Below are 25,025 nucleotides of genomic sequence, written 5' to 3'. Positions count from 1 at the left end.
CTGACTATGGGGGCTGCCTTATTACAGGGTTTGCCTATGGGGATCTGCCGCCTTATTACAGGGTCTGCCTATGGGGGCTGCCTTATTACAGGGTCTGACTATGGGGGCTGCCTTATTACAGGGTCTGACTATGGGGGTGCTGCCTTATTAAAGGGCCTGACTATGGGGGTGCTGCCTCATTACAGGGTCTGACTATGGGGCTGCTGGCTTATTACAGGGTCTGCCTATATGGGTGCTGCCTTATTACAGGGTCTGACTATGGGGGTGCTGCCTTATTACAGTGTCTGCTTATGGGGGCTGCCTTATTACAGGGTATGACTAAGGGGGCTGCCTTATTACAGGGTCTGACTATGGGGGCTGCCTTATTGCAGGGTCTGACTATGGGGGCTGCCTTATTACAGGGTCTGCCTTTAGGGGTGCTGCCTTATTACAGGGTCTGACTATGGGGGTGCTGCCTTATTAAAGGGTCTGACTATGGGGGTGCTGCCTCATTACAGGGTCTGACTATGGGGCTGCTGGCTTATTACAGTGTCTGCTTATGGGGGCTGCCTTATTACAGGGTATGACTATGGGGGCTGCCTTATTACAGGGTCTGACTATGGGGGCTGCCTTATTACAGGGTCTGACTATGGGGGCTGCCTTATTGCAGGGTCTGACTATGGGGGCTGCCTTATTACAGGGTCTGACTATGGGGGCTGCCTTATTACAGGGTCTGCCTTTAGGGGTGCTGCCTTATTACAGGGTCTGACTATGGGGGTGCTGCCTTATTAAAGGGTCTGACTATGGGGGTGCTGCCTCATTACAGGGTCTGACTATGGGGCTGCTGGCTTATTACAGGGTCTGCCTATATGGGTGCTGCCTTATTACAGGGTCTGACTGTGGGGGCTGCCTTATTACAGGATCTGACTATGGGGGTGCTGCCTTATTACAGGGTCTGCCTATAGGGGTGCTGCCTTATAACAGAGTCTGACTATGGGGGCTGCCTTATTACAGGGTCTGACTATGGGGGCTGCCTTATTACAGGGTCTGACAATGGGGGTGCTGCCTTATTACAGGGTCTGGCTATAGGGGTGCTGCCTTATTACGGGGTCTGCCTATGGGGGCTGCCTTATTACAGGGTATGACTATGGGGGTGCTGCCTTATTACAGTGTCTGCCTAATTGGGCTGCCTTATGCTATAGAGTCTGCCTATGGGGAGTGCATTATACTAAATTGTGGACTATTTGGTACATTATGCTACTGTATATGGAGGCTAGGGGGCCATCATACAGTATGGAGATTACAGTGTGGAGGTCATTATACATTGTTGAAGCCATCAAACAGTTTGGGGGCTGCTAAGGAGTCAGTATACTGTGTGGGTGGTACTATACAGTGAGGGGGCATTATACTGTGTATAAGAGAGCATCATACTGTGTATAGGGGAGCTTTACAGGGGGGAGACCCGGGATATTATTAAATGTAAAGTGGGCACTTATTGTTATAGAGGAACTCAGGTTACTGTGGCTATCAAAGGGGCACACACGGCAATATTTCTTTCTAGGGGACAAAATATGGGCTCTGTTTTCTAGGGCACTTGCACCCGAATTACTATATGATATGCTACCGTATGTGTCCCTATTACTGCACCTGATACCCCAATACTGAGCCGCTGCTGCCGTATGTGTCCTTATTACTGCACCTGATACCCCAATACTGAGCCCCTGCTGCCGTATGTGTCCCTATTACTGCCCCTGATACCCCAATACTGAACCTCTGCTGCCGTATGTATCCTTATTACTGCACCTGATACCCCAATACTGAGCCTCTGCTGCCGCATGTGTCCCTATTACTGCACCTGATACCCCAATACTGAGCCGCTGCTGCCGTATGTGTCCCTATTACTGCTCCTGATACCCCAATACTGAGCCGCTGCTGCCGTATGTGTCCTTATTACTGCCCCTGATACCCCAATACTGAGCTGCTGCTGCCGTATGTGTCCCTATTACTGCACCCGATACCCCAATACTCTGCTGCTGCCGTATGTGTCCATATTACTGCACCTGATACCCCAATACTGAGCCGCTGCTGCCGCATGTGTCCCTATTACTGCACCTGATACCCCAATACTGAGCCGCTGCTGCCGTATGTGTCCCTATTACTGCACCTGATACCCCAATACTGAGCCGCTGCTGCCGTATGTGTCCCTATTACTGCACCTGATACCCCAATACTGAGCCGCTGCTGCCGTATGTGTCCTTATTACTGCACCTGATACCCCAATACTGAGCCGCTGCTGCCGTATGTGTCCCTATTACTGCACCTGATACCCCAATACTGAGCCGCTGCTGCCGTATGTGTCCTTATTACTGCACCTGATACCCCAATACTGAGCCGCTGCTGCCGTATGTGTCCCTATTACTGCACCTGATACCCCAATACTGAGCCGCTGCTGCCGTATGTGTCCCTATTACTGCCCCTGATACCGCAATACTGAGCCGCTGCTGCCGTATGTGTCCCTATTACTGCACCTGATACCCCAATACTGAGCCGCTGCTGCTGTATGTGACCCTATTACTGCCCCTGATACCCCAATACTGAGCCGCTGCTGCCGTATGTGTCCCTATTACTGCCCCTGATACCCCAATACTGAGCCGCTGCTGCCGTATGTGTCCCTATTACTGCCCCTGATACCGCAATACTGAGCCGCTGCTGCCATGTGTCCCTATTACTGCCCCTGATACCCCAATACTGAGCCGCTGCTGCCGTATGTGTCCCTATTACTGCACCTGATACCCCAATACTGAGCCGCTGCTGCCGTATGTGTCCCTATTACCACCCCTGATACCCCAATACTGAGCCGCTGCTGCCGTATGTGTCCCTATTACTGCCCCTGATACCCCAATACTGAGCCGCTGCTGCCGTATGTGTCCCTATTACTGCACCTGATACCCCAATACTGAGCCGCTGCTGCCGTATGTGTCCCTATTACTGCCCCTGATACCCCAATACTGAGCCGCTGCTGCCGTATGTGTCCCTATTACCACCCCTGATACCCCAATACTGAGCTGCTGCTGCTGCCGTATGTGTCCCTATTACTACACCTGATACCCCAATACTGAGCCGCTGCTGCCGTATGTGTCCCTATTACTGCACCTGATACCCCAATACTGAGCCGCTGCTGCCGCATGTGTCCCTATTACTGCCCCTGATACCCCAATACTGCGCCGCTGCTGCCGTATGTGTCCCTATTACTGCCCCTGATACCCCAATACTGAGCCGCTGCTGCCGTATGTGTCCCTATTACTGCACCTGATACCCCAATACTGAGCCGCTGCTGCCGTATGTGTCCCTATTACTGCCCCTGATACCGCAATACTGAGCCGCTGCTGCTGTATGTGTCCCTATTACTGCCCCTGATACCCCAATACTGAGCCGCTGCTGCCGTATGTGTCCCTATTACTGCACCTGATACCCCAATACTGAGCCGCTGCTGCTGTATGTGTCCTTATTACTGCCCCTGATACCCCAATACTGAGCCGCTGCTGCCGTATGTGACCCTATTACTGCACCTGATACCCCAATACTGAGCCGCTGCTGCCATATGTGTCCCTATTACTGCACCTGATACCTCAATACTGAGCCGCTGCTGCCGTATGTGTCCCTATTACTGCACCTGATACCTCAATACTGAGCCGCTGCTGCCGTATGTGTCCCTATTACTGCCCCTGATACCCCAATACTGAACCGCTGCTGCTGTATGTGTCCCTATTACTGCCCCTGATACCCCAATACTGAGCCGCTGCTGCCATATGTGTCCCTATTACTGCACCTGATACCTCAATACTGAGCCGCTGCTGCCGTATGTGTCCTTATTACTGCACCTGATACCCCAATACTGAGCCGCTGCTGCCATATCTGTCCCTATTACTGCCCCTGATACCCCAATACTGAGCCGCTGCTGCCATATGTGTCCCTATTACTGCCCCTGATACCCCAATACTGAGCCGCTGCTGCCATATGTGTCCCTATTACTGCACCTGATACCCCAATACTGAGCCGCTGCTGCCGTATGTGTCCCTATTACTGCCCCTGATACCCCAATACTGAGCCGCTGCTGCCGTATGTGACCCTATTACTGCACCTGATACCCCAATACTGAGCCTCTGCTGCTGTATGTGTCCCTATTACTGCACCTGATACCTCAATACTGAGCCGCTGCTGCCGTATGTGTCCTTATTACTGCACCTGATACCTCAATACTGAGCCGCTGCTGCCGTATGTGTCCCTATTACTGCACCTGATCCCCCAATACTGAGCTGCTGCTGCCGTATGTGTCCTTATTACTGCCCCTGATACCCCAATACTGAGCCGCTGCTGCCGTATGTGTCCCTATTACTGCACCTGATACCCCAATACTGAGCCGCTGCTGCCATATGTGTCCCTATTACTGCCCCTGATACCCCAATACTGAGCCGCTGCTGCCGTATGCGTCCCTATTACTGCACCTGATACCTCAATACTGAGCCGCTGCTGCCGTATGTGTCCCTATTACTGCACCTGATCCCCCAATACTGAGCTGCTGCTGCCGTATGTGTCCTTATTACTGCACCTGATACCTCAATACTGAGCCGCTGCTGCCGTATGTGTCCCTATTACTGCACCTGATACCCCAATACTGAGCCGCTGCTGCCGTATGTGTCCCTATTACTGCCCCTGATACCCCAATACTGAGCCGCTGCTGCCGTATGTGTCCCTATTACTGCACCTGATACCCCAATACTGAGCTGCTGCTGCCGTATGTGTCCCTATTACTGCCCCTGATACCCCAATACTGAGCCGCTGCTGCCATATGTGTCCATATTACTACACCTGATACCCCAATACTGAGCCGCAGCTGCCGTATGTGTCCCTATTACTGCCCCTGATACCCCAATACTGAGTCTCTGCTGCTATATGTGTCCCTATTACTGCACCTGATACCCCAATACTGAGCCGCTGCTGCCATATGTGTCCCTATTACTGCAGCTGATACCCCAATACTGAGCCGCTGCTGCCGTATGTGTCCCTATTACTGCCCCTGATACCCCAATACTGAGCCTCTGCTGCCATATGTGTCTCTATTACTGCACCTGATACCCCAATACTGAGCCGCTGCTGCCGTATGTGTCCTTATTACTGCACCTGATACCCCAATACTGAGCCTCTGCTGCCGTATGTGTCCCTATTACTACACCTGATACCCCAATACTGAGCCGCAGCTGCCGTATGTGTCCCTATTACTGCACCTGATACCTCAATACTGAGCCGCTGCTGCCGTATGTGTCCCTATTACTGCCCCTGATACCCCAATACTGAGTCTCTGCTGCTATATGTGTCCCTATTACTGCACCTGATACCTCAATACTGAGCCGCTGCTGCCGTATGTGTCCCTATTACTGCACCTGATACCTCAATACTGAGCCGCTGCTGCCGTATGTGTCCCTATTACTGCACCTGATACCTCAATACTGAGCCGCTGCTGCCGTATGTGTCCCTATTACTGCCCCTGATACCCCAATACTGAACCGCTGCTGCCGTATGTGTCCCTATTACTGCCCCTGATACCCCAATACTGAGCCGCTGCTGCCATATGTGTCCCTATTACTGCCCCTGATACCCCAATACTGAGCCTCTGCTGCCGTATGTGTCCTTATTACTGCACCTGATACCCCAATACTGAGCCGCTGCTGCCATACGTGTCCCTATTACTGCACCTGATACCTCAATACTGAGCCGCTGCTGCCGTATGTGTCCCTATTACTGCACCTGATACCTCAATACTGAGCCGCTGCTGCCGTATGTGTCCTTATTACTGCCCCTGATACCCCAATACTGAGCCACTGCTGCCGTATGTGTCCTTATTACTGCCCCTGATACCCCAATACTGAGCCACTGCTGCCGTATGCGTCCCTATTACTGCACCTGATACCTCAATACTGAGCCGCTGCTGCCGTATGTGTCCCTATTACTGCCCCTGATACCCCAATACTGAGCTGCTGCTGCCGTATGTGTCCTTATTACTGCACCTGATACCTCAATACTGAGCCGCTGCTGCCGTATGTGTCCCTATTACTGCACCTGATACCCCAATACTGAGCCGCTGCTGCCGTATGCGTCCCTATTACTGCACCTGATACCTCAATACTGAGCCGCTGCTGCCGTATGTGTCCCTATTACTGCCCCTGATACCCCAATACTGAGCCGCTGCTGCCGTATGTGTCCCTATTACTGCACCTGATCCCCCAATACTGAGCTGCTGCTGCCGTATGTGTCCTTATTACTGCCCCTGATACCCCAATACTGAGCCGCTGCTGCCGTATGTGTCCCTATTACTGCACCTGATACCCCAATACTGAGCCGCTGCTGCCATATGTGTCCCTATTACTGCCCCTGATACCCCAATACTGAGCCGCTGCTGCCGTATGTGTCCTTATTACTGCACCTGATACCCCAATACTGAGCCGCTGCTGCCGTATGTGTCCCTATTACTGCACCTGATACCCCAATACTGAGCTGCTGCTGCCGTATGTGTCCCTATTACTGCCCCTGATACCCCAATACTGAGCCGCTGCTGCCATATGTGTCCGTATTACTGCACCTGATAACCCAATACTGAGCTGCTGCTGCCGTATGTGTCCCTATTACTGCACCTGATACCCCAATACTGAGTCTCTGCTGCTATATGTGTCCCTATTACTGCACCTGATACCCCAATACTGAGCCGCTGCTGCCATATGTGTCCCTATTACTGCACCTGATACCCCAATACTGAGCCGCTGCTGCCATATGTGTCCCTATTACTGCCCCTGATACCCCAATACTGAGCCGCTGCTGCCGTATGTGTCCTTATTACTGCACCTGATACCCCAATACTGAGCCGCTGCTGCCGTATGTGTCCCTATTACTGCACCTGATACCCCAATACTGAGCTGCTGCTGCCGTATGTGTCCCTATTACTGCCCCTGATACCCCAATATTGAGCCGCTGCTGCCATATGTGTCCATATTACTACACCTGATACCCCAATACTGAGCCGCAGCTGCCGTATGTGTCCCTATTACTGCCCCTGATACCCCAATACTGAGTCTCTGCTGCTATATGTGTCCCTATTACTGCACCTGATACCCCAATACTGAGCCGCTGCTGCCGTATGTGTCCTTATTACTGCACCTGATACCCCAATACTGAGCCGCTGCTGCCGTATGTGTCCCTATTACTGCACCTGATACCTCAATACTGAGCCGCTGCTGCCGTATGTGTCCCTATTACTGCCCCTGATACCCCAATACTGAACCGCTGCTGCCGTATGTGTCCCTATTACTGCCCCTGATACCCCAATACTGAGCCTCTGCTGCCATATGTGTCCCTATTACTGCCCCTGATACCCCAATACTGAGCCTCTGCTGCCGTATGTGTCCTTATTACTGCACCTGATACCCCAATACTGAGCCTCTGCTGCCGTATGTGTCCCTATTACTACACCTGATACCCCAATACTGAGCCGCAGCTGCCGTATGTGTCCCTATTACTGCACCTGATACCTCAATACTGAGCCGCTGCTGCCGTATGTGTCCCTATTACTGCCCCTGATACCCCAATACTGAGTCTCTGCTGCTATATGTGTCCCTATTACTGCACCTGATACCCCAATACTGAGCCGCTGCTGCCATATGTGTCCCTATTACTGCCCCTGATACCCCAATACTGAGCCACTGCTGCCGTATGTGTCCTTATTACTGCCCCTGATACCCCAATACTGAGCCACTGCTGCCGTATGTGTCCCTATTACTGCCCCTGATACCTCAATACTGAGCCGCTGCTGCCGTATGTGTCCTTATTACTGCACCTGATGCCCCAATACTGAGCCGCTGCTGCTGTATGTGTCCCTATTACTGCCCCTGATACCCCAATACTGAGCCGCTGCTGCCGTATGTGTCCTTATTACTGCACCTGATACCCCAATACTGAGCCGCTGCTGCCGTATGTGTCCTTATTACTGCACCTGATACCCCAATACTGAGCCGCTGCTGCCGTATGTGTCCATATTACTGCCCCTGATACCCCAATACTGAGCCGCTGCTGCCGTATGTGTCCTTATTACTGCACCTGATACCCCAATACTGAGCCGCTGCTGCCGTATGTGTCCATATTACTGCCCCTGATACCCCAATACTGAGCCTCTGCTGCCGTATGTGTCCCTATTACTGCCCCTGATACCCCAATACTGAGCCGCTGCTGCCATATGTGTCCCTATTACTGCCCCTGATACCCCAATACTGAGCCTCTGCTGCCGTATGTGTCCTTATTACTGCACCTGATACCTCAATACTGAGCCGCTGCTGCCGTATGTGTCCCTATTACTACACCTGATACCCCAATACTGAGCCGCTGCTGCCGTATGTGTCCCTATTACTGCACCTGATACCTCAATACTGAGCCGCTGCTGCCGTATGTGTCCCTATTACTGCCCCTGATACCCCAATACTGAACCGCTGCTGCCGTATGTGTCCCTATTACTGCACCTGATACCCCAATACTGAGCCGCTGCTGCCATATGTGTCCCTATTACTGCACCTGATACCTCAATAATGAGCCGCTGCTGCCGTATGTGTCCTTATTACTGCACCTGATACCCCAATACTGAGCCGCTGCTGCCATATGTGTCCCTATTACTGCACCTGATACCCCAATACTGAGCCGCTGCTGCCGTATGTGTCCCTATTACTGCCCCTGATACCCCAATACTGAGCCGCTGCTGCCATATGTGTCCCTATTACTGCACCTGATACCTCAATACTGAGCCGCTGCTGCCATATGTGTCCCTATTACTGCCCCTGATACCCCAATACTGAGCCGCTGCTGCCATATGTGTCCCTATTACTGCACCTGATACCCCAATACTGAGCCGCTGCTGCCGTATGTGTCCCTATTACTGCCCCTGATACCCCAATACTGAGCCGCTGCTGCCGTATGTGACCCTATTACTGCACCTGATACCCCAATACTGAGCCGCTGCTGCCGTATGTGACCCTATTACTGCACCTGATACCCCAATACTGAGCCGCTGCTGCCGTATGTGTCCCTATTACTGCACCTGATACCTCAATACTGAGCCGCTGCTGCCGTATGTGTCCCTATTACTGCCCCTGATACCCCAATACTGAGCCGCTGCTGCCATGTGTCCCTATTACTGCACCTGATACCCCAATACTGAGCCGCTGCTGCCGTATGTGTCCCTATTACTGCACCTGATACCCCAATACTGAGCCGCTGCTGCCGTATGTGTCCCTATTACTGCCCCTGATACCCCAATACCGAGCCGCTGCTGCCGTATGTGTCCCTATTACTGCCCCTGATACCCCAAAACTGAGCCTCTGCTGCCGTATGTGTCCCTATTACTGCACCTGATACCCCAATACTGAGCCGCTGCTGCCGTATGTGTCCCTATTACTGCACCTGATACCCCAATACTGAGCCGCTGCTGCCGTATGTGTCCCTATTACTGCACCTGATACCCCAATACTGAGCCGCTGCTGCCGTATGTGTCCATATTACTGCACCTGATACCCCAATACTGAGCCGCTGCTGCCGTATGTGTCCTTATTACTGCCCCTGATACCCCAATACTGAGCCGCTGCTGCCATATGTGACCCTATTATTGCACCTGATACCTCAATACTGAGCCGCTGCTGCCGTATGTGTCCCTATTACTGCACCTGATACCCCAATACTGAGCCGCTGCTGCCGTATGTGTCCCTATTACTGCCCCTGATACCCCAATACTGAGCCGCTGCTGCCGTATGTGTCCCTATTACTGCCTCTGATACCCCAATACTGAGCCTCTGCTGCCGTATGTGTCCCTATTACTGCACCTGATACCCCAATACTGAGCCGCTGCTGCCGTATGTGTCCCTATTACTGCACCTGATACCCCAATACTGAGCCGCTGCTGCCGTATGTGTCCCTATTACTGCACCTGATACCCCAATACTGAGCCGCTGCTGCCGTATGTGTCCATATTACTGCACCTGATACCCCAATACTGAGCCGCTGCTGCCGTATGTGTCCTTATTACTGCCCCTGATACCCCAATACTGAGCCGCTGCTGCCATATGTGTCCCTATTACTGCACCTGATACCTCAATACTGAGCCGCTGCTGCCGTATGTGTCCCTATTACTGCACCTGATCCCCCAATACTGAGCTGCTGCTGCCGTATGTGTCCTTATTACTGCCCCTGATACCCCAATACTGAGCCGCTGCTGCCGTATGTGTCCCTATTACTGCACCTGATACCCCAATACTGAGCCGCTGCTGCCATATGTGTCCCTATTACTGCCCCTGATACCCCAATACTGAGCCGCTGCTGCCGTATGTGTCCTTATTACTGCACCTGATACCCCAATACTGAGCCGCTGCTGCCGTATGTGTCCCTATTACTGCACCTCATACCCCAATACTGAGCCACTGCTGCCGTATGTGTCCCTATTACTGCACCTCATACCACAATACTGAGCCGCTGCTGCCGTATGTGTCCCTATTACTGCACCTGATACCCCAATACTGAGCCGCTGCTGCCGTATGTGTCCCTATTACTGCCCCTGATACCCCAATACTGAGTCTCTGCTGCTATATGTGTCCCTATTACTGCCCCTGATACCCCAATACTGAGCCGCTGCTGCCGTATGTCCCTATTACTGCCCCTGATACCCCAATACTGAGCCTCTGCTGCCGTATGTGTCCCTATTACTGCCCCTGATACCCCAATACTGAGCCGCTGCTGCCGTATGTGTCCTTATTACTGCACCTGATACCCCAATACTGAGCCTCTGCTGCCATATGTGTCCCTATTACTGCCCCTGATACCCCAATACTGAGCCGCTGCTGCCGTATGTGTCCCTATTACTGCCCCTGATACCCCAATACTGAGCCGCTGCTGCCGTATGTGTCCCTATTACCACCCCTGATACCCCAATACTGAGCCGCTGCTGCCGTATGTGTCCCTATTACCACCCCTGATACCCCAATACTGAGCCGCTGCTGCCGTATGTGTCCCTATTACTGCACCTGATACCCCAATACTGAGCCTCTGCTGCCATATGTGTCCCTATTACTGCACCTGATACCCCAATACTGAGCCGCTGCTGCCATATGTGTCCCTATTACTGCACCTGATACCCCAATACTGAGCCGCTGCTGCCGTATGTGTCCTTATTACTGCCCCTGATACCCCAATACTGAGCCGCTGCTGCCGTATGTGTCCTTATTACTGCCCCTGATACCCCAATACTGAGCCGCTGCTGCCGTATGTGTCCCTATTACTGCCCCTGATACCCCAATACTGAGCCGCTGCTGCCGTATGTGTCCCTATTACTGCACCTGATACACCAATACTGAGCTGCTGCTGCCGCATGTGTCCCTATTACTGCCCCTGATACCCCAATACTGAGCCGCTGCTGCCGTATGTGTCCCTATTACTGCACCTGATCCCCCAATACTGAGCTGCTGCTGCCGTATGTGTCCCTATTACTGCACCTGATACCCCAATACTGAGCCTCTGCTGCCGTATGTGTCCCTATTACTGCCCCTGATACCCCAATACTGAGCCGCTGCTGCCGTATGTGTCCCTATTACTGCACCTGATACCCCAATACTGAGCCGCTGCTGCCGTATGTGTCCCTATTACTGCCCCTGATACCCCAATACTGAACCGCTGCTGCCGTATGTGTCCCTATTACTGCACCTGATACCCCAATACTGAGCCGCTGCTGCCGTATGTTTCCCTATTACTGCCCCTGATACCCCAATACTGAGCCGCTGCTGCCATATGTGTCCTTATTACTGCACCTGATACCCCAATACTGAGCCGCTGCTGCCGTATGTGTCCCTATTACTGCACCTGATACCCCAATACTGAGCCTCTGCTGCCATATGTCCCTATTACTGCCCCTGATACCCCAATACTGAGCCGCTGCTGCCGTATGTGTCCCTATTACTGCACCTGATACCCCAATACTGAGCTGCTGCTGCCGTATGTGTCCCTATTACTGCCCCTGATACCCCAATACTGAGCCGCTGCTGCCATATGTGTCCCTACTACTGCAGCTGATACCCCAATACTGAGCCGCTGCTGCCGTATGTTTCCCTATTACTGCCCCTGATACCCCAATACTGAGCCGCTGCTGCCATATGTGTCCTTATTACTGCACCTGATACCCCAATACTGAGCCGCTGCTGCCGTATGTGTCCCTATTACTGCACCTGATACCCCAATACTGAGCCTCTGCTGCCATATGTCCCTATTACTGCCCCTGATACCCCAATACTGAGCCGCTGCTGCCGTATGTGTCCTTATTACTGCACCTGATACCCCAATACTGAGCTGCTGCTGCCGTATGTGTCCCTATTACTGCACCTGATACCCCAATACTGAGCCACTGCTGCCGTATGTGTCCCTATTACTGCACCTGATACCCCAATACTGAGCCGCTGCTGCCGTATGTGTCCTTATTACTGCACCTGATACCCCAATACTGAGCCGCTGCTGCCGTATGTGTGCCTATTACTGCACCTGATACCCCAATACTGAGCCGCTGCTGCCGTATGTTTCCCTATTACTGCCCCTGATACCCCAATACTGAGCCGCTGCTGCCGTATGTGTCCCTATTACTGCACCTGATACCCCAATACTGAGCCTCTGCTGCCGTATGTGTCCCTATTACTGCCCCTGATACCCCAATACTGAACCGCTGCTGCCGTATGTGTCCCTATTACTGCACCTGATGCCCCAATACTGAGCCGCTGCTGCCGTATGTGTCCCTATTACTGCACCTGATACCCCAATACTGAGCCGCTGCTGCCGTATGTGTCCTTATTACTGCACCTGATACCCCAATACTGAGCCGCTGCTGCCGTATGTGTCCTTATTACTGCACCTGATACCCCAATACTGAGCCTCTGCTGCCGTATGTGTCCCTATTACTGCCCCTGATACCCCAATACTGAGCCTCTGCTGCCATATGTGTCCCTATTACTGCCCCTGATACCCCAATACTGAGCCGCTGCTGCCGTATGTGTCCCTATTACTGCACCTGATATCCCAATACTGAGCCGCTGCTGCCGTATGTGTCCCTATTACTGCACCTCATACCCCAATACTGAGCCGCTGCTGCCGTATGTGTCCCTATTACTGCACCTGCTGTGTTACTATGTGCCTTCTAAATTCTAAAGCAACTAGAATATAGTAATGTAGATGCAAGTGCCCTAGAAAACAGTGCCCATATTTTGCCCCCTAGAAAGTAATATTGCCCTGTGTACCCCTTTGATAGTCACAGTAACCTTGTTCCCCTATAACAATAAGTGCCCACTTTACTTTTAATAATGTCCCGAGTCTCCCCCCTGTACATACTGTGATGCTCTCTTATACACAGTATAATGCCCCCTCAATGTATAGTACCACCAACACAGTATATTGACCCCTTAGTAGCCCCCAAACTGTTTGATGTCTCCAACACTGTATGATGGCCTCCTCACTGTAATCTCCACACTATATGATGCTCCCCTAGATAGCCTCCATATAGTATAATGCACCAGATAGTCTTAAATGTAGTATAATCCACTCCCCATAAGCCTCCATATAGTATAATGCACTCCCCATAGGCCTACTGTATATTGTATAATGCACCCCCCATAGGCAGGCTCTACAGCACAAGGCAGCCCCATAGGTCTACTGTATATTGTATAATGCACCCCCCATAGGCAGACTCTATAGCACAAGGCAGCACCCATAGGCAGACTCTGTAGTATAAGGCAGCACCCCATAGGCAGACCCTGTAGTATAAGGCAACACCCCCATAGGCAGTCCCTATAGTATAAAGCAGCACCCCACAGGCAGACCCTGTAGTATAAAACAGCACCCCCATAGGCAGATCCTGTAATATAAGACAGCACCCCCATAGGCAGACCCTGTAATATAAGACAGCACCCCCATAGGAAGACCCTGTAATATAAGGCAGCACCCCATATGCAGACCCTGTAGTATAAGGCAGCATTCCTATATGCAGACCCTGTAGTATAAGGCAGCACACCTATAGGCAGACCCTGTAGTATAAGGCAGCACCCTATAGGCAGACCCTGTAGTATAAGGCAGCACCCCTATAGGCAGACTGTAGTTTAAGGCAGCACCCCTATAGGCAGGGTCTGTAATATAAGGCAGCACCCCTATTGGCAGACCCTGTAGTATAAGGCAGCACCCCTATATACAGACCCTGTAGTATAAGGCAGCCCCCATAAAAAATAAATACTCACCTCTCTTCTTCCTGGTTCCTCCGCAGCTCTGAGCGCCCGCTCATCTCCTGACAGCGGGCGCCGGTTAGTGATGTCATTGCGCCTGCTGTCAGTGTCTGTGTCGGTGACGTCAGACGCTGACAGGGGGATGACGGGTGAAGGAGCGTAGCGCTCCTTCTCCCATCCATGCAATCAGCTGTATCGGCTAAATGCCAGTACAGCTGACCTTGCGATGACGGGCGGGGGGCCCACTGCTGGCACCAGGTCCCACCCGCCTGCTCAGGGGCCCCATAGCGGCCGGGCGGCAGAGCAGGGAGATCAATTCTCCCTGCTTTGCCACAGAATGTAACTGTATCTGCGCGCTGATACAGTTACAGTAGCGTAGCTCCGGGTGGTCCCCCTCAGAACGCGGGGCCCTGGGGGACCGCCCCCTCAAGGTTATCTAATTATTTTAGAAATATAAATCTGAACATTGTGCGGAGCATTTGTTTTCAGCCCCTAAGTCAGTACTTTGTAGGACCACCTTTCTCTGCAATCATTGCTTCAGTCTTTTGGTCTTTTGCAAACTGGTAATGTAACTTCTTATGGCTTTCCTAAATGTCTTTCTTCTGGCCACTCTTCCATAAGGGCTCCCTAACCCTGTCGAGTAGCCAGTGTATAACTCAGACGAGTGCTCTGTCCCCTGTGCTTTACACTGCAGCTCAGTCTACTCTTCTGAAAATTACCCTGCTTTCAACATTTTAAAAATCAATGTGGCAAGCCTATAAGTATTTTCTTTGTGCCTCCGATACGCCCTTCCTACATATGTCCCCCACAATTTAGCCCCTTCACCTTCTGGCGGGGTAGTTTTACTAGATTGCACACTTTGTTGGGGGCAGCACTATTTGTCCAGTATATAAAGTGATCCTGGATGTTCGTGCACCTGTGTAACATTGCCTTACTGTCACCAACCTAACACCAGCTTTCTCCCTCTACAGATGCTTTACGTGTAAGGCCCGGGGAAAAATAACGTGCTCCAACTGCTCAGGGCAAGGGCAAGTGATCACCTTCTTGGAGATGAAAGTAAAATGGTGAGAACACAAGGACTATGCCAGCAGTATAGGAGCTCCGCAGTCAGGGGCATATATAGGAATCACAGGGACGAAGCACAAGTTTTAATTAGCCCCCTAAATATATATATATATATATATATATATATATATATATATATATATATATATATATATATATATATATATATACTAGATGGCAGCCCGATTCTAAAGAATCGGGAGTCTAGAATCCATATATACTTTATTTATTCAAATGTAAGAATAATACAATTAATAAATAATAGTAAGAAAGAACAAAAAATGGCTGCACTCACCAGCTCTTGACAATTCTTGTTATTTAAGGTACAGTTACACAGGATCCATGAACATGCTTATGAGGAGAGGGATGAAAGACATCAGACAACAACTTTGCGTGTTGTGGCAAATGCCACAACAACGGTTCTTTGCTTAAGAACAATAATGTAAATAATAAATAATATGTATCAATAACTATGTATATTGGTATGTTCTTTCTTGGCACAAATTGCAGGAAGTAGTATTCTAGGCAATTATATATTAGATGGGCATTTCCTGAAGGAAATACATGGTGCTTGAACAGCGCTACCAGCTTTACAGCAGCACTTTTCACACACGGGACTGGGGGGCGCGCTTACTTTTGCACCCGGGGGCGCGCTTACTTTTGCACCCGGGGGCGCACTTACTTTTGCACCCGGGGGCGCACTTACTTTTGCACCCGGGGGCGCACTTACTTTTGCACCCGGGGGCGCACTTACTTTTGCAACCGGGGGCGCACTTACTTTTGCACCCGGGGGCGCACTTACTTTTGCACCCGGGGGCGCACTTACTTTTGCACCCGGGGGGCGCACTTACTTTTGCACCCGGGGGCGCACTTACTTTTGGGGCCGCACTTACTTTTGGTGGGCGGGGCTCCTCGGCCTCCGATTTGGTTGGTGGGGCCCCTCGTCCTCCGATTTGGTGGGCGGGGACCCTCGGCCTCCGATTTGGTGGGCGGGGACCCTCGGCCTCCGCTTTGGTGGGTGGGGCCCGTCGGCCTCCGATTTGGTGGGCGGGGACCCTCGGCCTCCGCTTTGGTGGGCGGGGACCCTCGGCCTCCGATTTGGTGGGCGGGGACCCTCGGCCTCCGCTTTGGTGGGTGGGGCCCGTCGGCCTCCGATTTGGTGGGCGGGGACCCTCGGCCTCCGATTTGGTGGGCGGGGACCCTCGGCCTCCGATTTGGTGGGCGGGGACCCTCGGCCTCCGATTTGGTGGGCGGGGCCCATCGGCCTCCGATGTGGTGGGCGGGGCCCCTCGGCCTTCGCTTTGGTGGGCGGGGCCGGGCCCCTCGGCCTCCATAAGCTGCCTGGGGCCCCTGTGCTCTGCCTGGGACCACTGTGCTCTGCCTGGGGCCCCATATGCTGCCTGGGGCCCCTGTGCTCTGCCTGGGGCCACTGTGCTCTGCCTGGGGCCCCATATGCTGCCTGGGGCCCCTGTGCTCTGCCTGGGGCCCCATATGCTGCCTGGGGCCCCTGTGCTCTGCCTGGGGCCCCTGTGCTCTGCCTGGGGCCCCATATGCTGCCTGGGGCCCCTGTGCTCTGCCTGCGGCCCCATGTTCTGCCTGGGGCCCCTGTGCTCTGCCTGGGGCCCCTGTGCTCTGCCTGGGGCCCCATATGCTGCCTGGGGCCCCTGTGCTCTGCCTGGGGCCCCATATGCTGCCTGGGGCCCCTGTGCTCTGCCTGGGTGTAGGACACTGGTGACGTCACTTAGCTCCGGACATTAGCTCCGGACAAAGCCACGGAAGTTGGCACAAATTGCAGGAAGTAGTATTCTTGGCAATTATATATGAGATATATATATATATATATATATATATATATATATATATACACTGCTCAAAAAAAATAAAATCCCACATCCTAGATATCACTGAATGAAATATTCCAGTTGTAAATCTTTATTAATTACTAGATGGCAGCCCGATTCTAAAGAATCGGGAGTCTAGAATCCATATATACTTTATTTATTCAAATGTAAGAATAATTTGGTGGGCGGGGACCCTCGGCCTCCGATTTGGTTGGCGGGGCCCCACGGCCTCCGATTTGGTGGGCAGGGTCCCTCTGCCTCTGCTTTGGTGGGCGGGGCCGCTCGGCCTTCGATTTGGTGGGCGGGGCTCCTCGGCCTCCGATTTGGTTGGTGGGGCCCCTCGGCCTCCGATTTGGTGGGCGGGGCCCCTCGGCCTCCGATTTGGTTGGCGGGGCCCCTCGGCCTCCGATTTGGTGGGCAGGGACCCTCGGCCTCCGATTTGGTGGGCGGGGCCCCTCGGCCTCCGATTTGATGGGCGGGGCCCCTCGGCCTCCGATTTGGTGGGCGGGGACCCTCGGCCTCCGATTTGGTGGGCGGGGACCCTCGGCCTCCAATTTGGTGGACGGGGACCCTCGGCCTCCAATTTGGTGGGCGGGGCCCCTCGGCCTCCAATTTGGTGGGCGGGGCCCCTCGGCCTCCGATTTGGTTGGCGGGGCCCCTTATCCTCCGATTTGGTGGGCGGGGACCCTCGGCCTCCGATTTGGTGGGCGGGGACCCTCGGCCTCCGATGTGGTGGGTGGGGCCCCTCGGCCTCCGATTTGGTTGGCGGGGCCCCTCGGCCTCCGATTTGGTTGTCGGGGACCCTCGGCCTCCGATTTGGTGGGCGGGGCCCCTCGGCCTCCGATTTGGTGGGTGGGGCCCCTCGGCCTCCGATTTGGTGGGCGGGGACCCTCGGCCTCCGATTTGGTGGGCGGGGACCCTCGGCCTCCGATTTGGTGGGCGGGGACCCTCGGCCTCCGATTTGGTGGGCGGGGACCCTCGGCCTCCGATTCGGTGGGCGGGGACCCTCGGCCTCCGATTTGGTGGGCGGGGACCCTCGGCCTCCGATTTGGTGGGCGGGGACCCTCGGCCTCCGATGTGGTGTTCGGGGCCCCTCGGCCTCCGCTTTGGTGGGCGGGGCCAGGCCCCTCGGCCTCCGCTTTGGTGGGCGGGGCCGCTCGGCCTTCGATTTGGTGGGCAGGGCTCCTCGGCCTCCGATTTGGTTGGCGGGGCCCCTCAGCCTCCGATTTGGTTGGCGGGGCCCCTCGGCCTCCGATTTGGTGTGTGCTCTGCCTGGGGCCACTGTGCTCTGCCTGGGGCCCCATATGCTGCCTGGGGCCCCTGTGCTCTGCCTGGGGCCCCATATGCTGCCTGGGGCCCCTGTGCTCTGCCTGGGGCCCCATATGCTGCCTGGGGCCCCTGTGCTCTGCCTGGGGCCCCATGTTCTGCCTGGGGCCCCTGTGCTCTGCCTGGGGCCACTGTGCTCTGCCTGGGGCCCCATGTTCTGCCTGGGGCCACTGTGCTCTGCCTGGGGCCCCATAAGCTGCCTGGGGCCCCTGTGCTCTGCCTGGGACCACTGTGCTCTGCCTGGGGCCCCACATGCTGCCTGGGGCCCCTGTGCTCTGCCTGGGGCCACTGTGCTCTGCCTGGGGCCCCATATGCTGCCTGGGGCCACTGTGCTCTGCCTGGGGCCCCATATGCTGCCTGGGGCCCCTGTGCTCTGCCTGGGGCCCCATATGCTGCCTGGGGCCCCTGTTATGACCCCAATGGCGAGGGTCTCAGAGGAACGTGGAAGTCTGCAGAATACAAAAATCCAGCTCATAGGGCAGTGGTAACTGGGTTGACCATATATCTACTCCTAACGCCAACACTAGAAGTAGCCGGGGATCATTCCTACGTTGATTCTAGATGACACGCGCCAGCCGGAGAATCTAGCTACCCCTAGTAGAGGAAAACAAAGACCTTTCTTGCCTCCAGAGAAGGGGACCCCAAAGCTGGATAGAAGCCCCCCACAAATAATGACGGTGAGGTAAGAGGAAATGACAAACACAGAAATGAACCAGGTTTAGCACAGAGAGGCCCGCTTACTGATAGCAGAATAAAGAAAGGTAACTTATATGGTCAACAAAAACCCTATCAAAATCCACACTGGAAATTCAAGAACCCCCGAACCGTCTAACGGTCCGGGGGGAGAACACCAGCCCCCCTAGAGCTTCCAGCAAAGGTCAGGATATAGATTTGGAACAAGCTGGACAAAAATGCAAAACCAAAACAAATAGCAAAAAGCAAAAGGCAGACTTAGCTGATATAACTGGAACCAGGATCAGTAGACAAGAGCACAGCAGACTAGCTCTGATAACTACGTTGCCAGGCATTGAACTGAAGGTCCAGGGAGCTTATATAGCAACACCCCTAACTAACGACCCAGGTGCGGATAAAAGGAATGACAGAAAAACCAGAGTCAAAAAACTAGTAACCACTAGAGGGAGCAAAAAGCAAATTCACAACAGTACCCCCCCCTTAGTGAGGGGTCACCGAACCCTCACCACGACCACCAGGGCGATCAGGATGAGCGGCATGAAAGGCACGAACCAAATCGGCCGCATGAACATCAGAGGCGACCACCCAGGAATTATCCTCCTGACCATAGCCCTTCCACTTGACCAGGTACTGAAGCCTCCGCCTGGAGAGGCGAGAATCCAAGATCTTCTCCACCACGTACTCCAACTCGCCCTCAACCAACACCGGAGCAGGAGGCTCAGCAGAAGGAACTACAGGCACAATGTACCGCCGCAACAAGGACCTATGAAATACATTGTGAATAGCAAACGACACAGGAAGATCCAGACGAAAAGATACAGGATTAAGGATTTCCAATATCTTGTAAGGCCCAATAAAACGAGGTTTAAATTTGGGAGAGGAGACCTTCATAGGAACAAAGCGGGAAGAAAGCCATACCAAATCCCCAACGCGTAGTCGGGGACCCACACCGCGGCGGCGGTTGGCAAAGCGCTGAGCCTTCTCCTGTGACAACTTCAAGTTGTCCACCACATGATTCCAGATCTGCTGCAACCTATCCACCACAGAATCCACCCCAGGACAGTCAGAAGGCTTCACATGACCCGAAGAAAAGCGAGGATGGAAACCAGAGTTGCAGAAAAAAGGCGAAACCAAGGTGGCGGAACTAGCCCGATTATTAAGGGCAAACTCAGCCAACGGCAAGAATGTCACCCAATCGTCCTGATCAGCAGAGACAAAACACCTCAAATAAGCCTCCAAAGTCTGATTGGTTCGCTCCGTCTGTCCATTAGTCTGAGGATGGAAAGCAGACGAAAACGACAAATCAATGCCCATCCTACTACAAAAGGATCGCCAGAACCTGGAAACGAACTGGGATCCTCTGTCTGACACAATATTCTCAGGGATGCCGTGCAACCGAACCACGTTCTGGAAAAACACAGGAACCAGATCGGAAGAGGAAGGCAGCTTAGGCAAAGGAACCAAATGGACCATCTTGGAGAAGCGATCACATATCACCCAGATAACGGACATGCCCTGAGATAGCGGAAGATCAGAAATGAAATCCATGGAGATATGTGTCCAAGGTCTCTTCGGGACAGGCAAGGGCAAGAGCAAACCGCTGGCACGAGAACAGCAAGGCTTAGCTCGAGCACAAGTCCCACAGGACTGCACAAATGACCGCACATCCCTTGACAAGGAAGGCCACCAAAAGGACCTGGCCACCAGATCTCTGGTGCCAAAAATTCCCGGGTGACCTGCCAACACCGAGGAATGAACCTCGGAAATGACTCTGCTGGTCCACTTATCCGGGACAAACAGTCTGTCAGGTGGACAAGACTCAGGCCTATCAGCCTGAAATCTCTGCAACACACGTCGCAGATCCGGAGAAATAGCTGACAAGATAACTCCATCTTTAAGAATACCAACAGGATCAGCGACTCCAGGAGCATCAGGCACAAAGCTCCTAGAAAGAGCATCGGCCTTCACATTCTTTGAACCTGGTAAATACGAGACAACAAAATCAAAGCGGGAGAAAAACAATGACCAGCGGGCCTGTCTCGGATTAAGGCGTTTAGCAGACTCGAGATACATCAGATTTTTGTGATCAGTCAAGACCACCACACGATGCTTAGCACCCTCGAGCCAATGACGCCACTCCTCAAATGCCCATTTCATGGCCAACAACTCCCGATTGCCCACATCATAATTTCGCTCGGCAGGCGAAAACTTCCTAGAGAAAAAGGCACAAGGTTTCATAACAGAGCAACCAGGGCCTCTCTGCGACAAAACGGCCCCTGCCCCAATCTCCGAAGCATCCACCTCAACCTGAAAGGGAAGTGAGACGTCAGGCTGGCACAAAACAGGCGCCGAAGTAAACCGGCGTTTCAACTCCTGGAAAGCCTCCACGGCAGCAGGAGCCCAGTTAGCTACATCGGAGCCCTTCTTGGTCATATCCGTCAAAGGTTTCACAATGCTAGAAAAATTAGCGATAAAACGACGGTAGAAGTTAGCGAAGCCCAAGAACTTCTGAAGACTCTTAACTGACGAGGGCTGAGTCCAATCAAGAATAGCTCGGACCTTGACTGGGTCCATCTCCACAGCAGAAGGGGAAAAAATGAACCCCAAAAAGGGAACCTTCTGTACACCAAAGAGACACTTTGAGCCCTTGACAAACAAAGAATTTTCACGCAAAATTTTAAAGACCAACCTGACCTGCTCCACATGCGAATCCCAATTATCAGAAAAAACCAAAATATCATCCAGATAAACAATCAAAAATTTATCCAGATACTTCCGGAAAATGTCATGCATAAAGGACTGAAAAACTGAAGGCGCATTGGAGAGCCCAAAAGGCATCACCAAGTACTCAAAATGACCTTCGGGCGTATTGAATGCGGTTTTCCATTCATCACCTTGCTTAATGCGCACAAGGTTGTACGCACCACGAAGGTCTATCTTGGTGAACCACTTGGCACCCTTAATCCGGGCAAACAAGTCAGACAACAGCGGTAAAGGATACTGAAATTTGACAGTGATCTTATTTAAAAGCCGATAATCAATACAAGGTCTCAAAGATCCGTCCTTTTTAGCCACAAAAAAGAATCCCGCACCAAGAGGGGAAGAAGACGGACGAATATGTCCTTTCTCCAGAGACTCCTTGATATATGAACGCATAGCGGTATGTTCAGGTACCGACAGATTAAACAGTCTTCCCTTAGGAAATTTACTGCCTGGGATCAATTCTATAGCACAGTCACAGTCCCTATGAGGAGGCAGTGCACTGGACTCAGACTCACTGAAGACATCCTGATAATCAGACAAATACTCCGGAACTTCCGAAGGCGTAGAAGAAGCAATAGACACAGGCAGGGAATCCCCATGAATACCACGACAGCCCCAACTTGAGACTGACATAGCCTTCCAGTCCAGGACTGGATTATGGGTCTGTAACCATGGCAGCCCTAAAACAACCAAATCATGCATTTTATGTAAAACCAGGAAACGTATCACCTCGCGGTGTTCAGGAGACATGCACATGGTAACCTTTGTCCAATACTGCGGTTTATTTGCTGCCAATGGTGTAGCATCAATACCCCTAAGAGGAATAGGATTTTCTAATGGTTCAAGAGTAAAACCACAGCGCTTAGCAAATGAGAGATCCATGAGACTCAGGGCAGCACCTGAATCTACAAACGCCATGACAGGATAAGATGACAGTGAGCAAATCAAAGTTACAGACAGAATAAATTTAGGTTGCAAATTACCAACGGTGACAGGACTAACAACCTTAGCTATACGTTTAGAGCATGCTGAGATAACATGTGTAGAATCACCACAGTAGTAGCACAAGCCATTCCGGCGTCTATGAATTTTCCGCTCATTTCTAGTCAGGATTCTATCACATTGCATTAAATCAGGTGTCTGTTCAGACAACACCATGAGGGGATTTGCGGTTTTTCTATCACATTGCACCGAATTAGGTGTCTGTTCAGACAACACCATGAGGGAATTTGCGGTTTTGCGCTCCCGCAACCGCCGGTCAATTTGAATAGCCAGTGCCATAGTATCATTCAGACCTGTGGGAATGGGAAAACCCACCATAACATTCTTAATGGCTTCAGAAAGGCCTTTTCTAAAATTAGCGGCCAGTGCACACTCGTTCCAATGTGTCAGCACGGACCATTTCCGAAATTTTTGGCAATACACTTCAGCCTCGTCCTGCCCCTGAGACATAGCCAGCAAGGCCTTTTCTGCCTGAATCTCAAGATTGGGTTCCTCATAAAGTAAACCGAGCGCCAGAAAAAACGCATCAAGATCAGCCAATGCCGGATCTCCTGGCGCCAGCGAAAAAGCCCAATCCTGAGGGTCGCCCCGTAAGAACGAAATAACAATTTTTACTTGCTGAGCAGAATCTCCAGATGAACAGGGTCTCAGGGACAAAAACAATTTACAATTATTCACGAAATTCCTAAACTTAAACCTGTCTCCGGAAAACAGTTCAGGAATCGGTATTTTAGGTTCTGACCTAGGATTTCTGATAACATAGTCTTGTATGCCCTGCACACGAGTAGCCAGCTGGTCCACACTTGTAATCAAGGTCTGGACATTCATGTCTGCAGCAAGCATAGCCACTCTGAGGTAAAGGGGAAGAAGAGAAAAAAAAAAACTCAGAATCTTCTTTCTTATAATCCCTCTTCTGCAATGCATTAAACATTTAATACTGGCCTGGCAAACTGTTATGACCCCAATGGCGAGGGTCTCAGAGGAACGTGGAAGTCTGCAGAATACAAAAATCCAGCTCATAGGGCAGTGGTAACTGGGTTGACCATATATCTACTCCTAACGCCAACACTAGAAGTAGCCGGGGATCATTCCTACGTTGATTCTAGATGACACGCGCCAGCCGGAGAATCTAGCTACCCCTAGTAGAGGAAAACAAAGACCTTTCTTGCCTCCAGAGAAGGGGACCCCAAAGCTGGATAGAAGCCCCCCACAAATAATGACGGTGAGGTAAGAGGAAATGACAAACACAGAAATGAACCAGGTTTAGCACAGAGAGGCCCGCTTACTGATAGCAGAATAAAGAAAGGTAACTTATATGGTCAACAAAAACCCTATCAAAATCCACACTGGAAATTCAAGAACCCCCGAACCGTCTAACGGTCCGGGGGGAGAACACCAGCCCCCCTAGAGCTTCCAGCAAAGGTCAGGATATAGATTTGGAACAAGCTGGACAAAAATGCAAAACCAAAACAAATAGCAAAAAGCAAAAGGCAGACTTAGCTGATATAACTGGAACCAGGATCAGTAGACAAGAGCACAGCAGACTAGCTCTGATAACTACGTTGCCAGGCATTGAACTGAAGGTCCAGGGAGCTTATATAGCAACACCCCTAACTAACGACCCAGGTGCGGATAAAAGGAATGACAGAAAAACCAGAGTCAAAAAACTAGTAACCACTAGAGGGAGCAAAAAGCAAATTCACAACAGGCCCCTGTGCTCTGCCTGGGGCCCCTGTGCTCTGCCTGGGGCCCCATGTTCTGCCTGGGGCCCCTGTGCTCTGCCTGGGGCCACTGTGCTCTGCCTGGGGCCCCATATGCTGCCTGCGGCCCCTGTGCTCTGCCTGGGGCCCCATATGCTGCCTGGGGCCCCTGTGCTCTGCCTGGGGCCCCTGTGCTCTGCCTGGGGCCCCATATGCTGCCTGGGGTCCCTGTGCTCTGCCTGGGGCCCCTGTGCTCTGCCTGGGGCCCCATGTTCTGCCTGGGGCCCCTGTGCTCTGCCTGGGGCCACTGTGCTCTGCCTGGGGCC

The 25,025-nt window shown here is 52.5% G+C and overlaps 1 protein-coding gene across 1 annotated transcript in view; it reads left to right on the top strand.

The window, feature by feature from the left end:
- The window catches only part of LOC143788729 (protein SSUH2 homolog), a 254,020-nt gene that overhangs the window by 190,280 nt on the left and 38,715 nt on the right, over positions 1 to 25,025 (top strand). Inside the window, exon 10 of the mRNA XM_077278585.1 lies at positions 15,281 to 15,373. Within this exon, the coding sequence (XP_077134700.1) occupies positions 15,281 to 15,373 (93 nt within the window). The remainder of the gene's footprint in view (positions 1 to 15,280; positions 15,374 to 25,025) is intronic.

The sequence above is a fragment of the Ranitomeya variabilis genome, chromosome 8, assembly GCF_051348905.1.
Source record: "Ranitomeya variabilis isolate aRanVar5 chromosome 8, aRanVar5.hap1, whole genome shotgun sequence".
Lineage (NCBI taxonomy): Eukaryota > Metazoa > Chordata > Amphibia > Anura > Dendrobatidae > Ranitomeya > Ranitomeya variabilis.
Note: the sequence above shows the minus strand (reverse complement) of the source record. Positions and strands in the feature narration are given on the sequence as shown.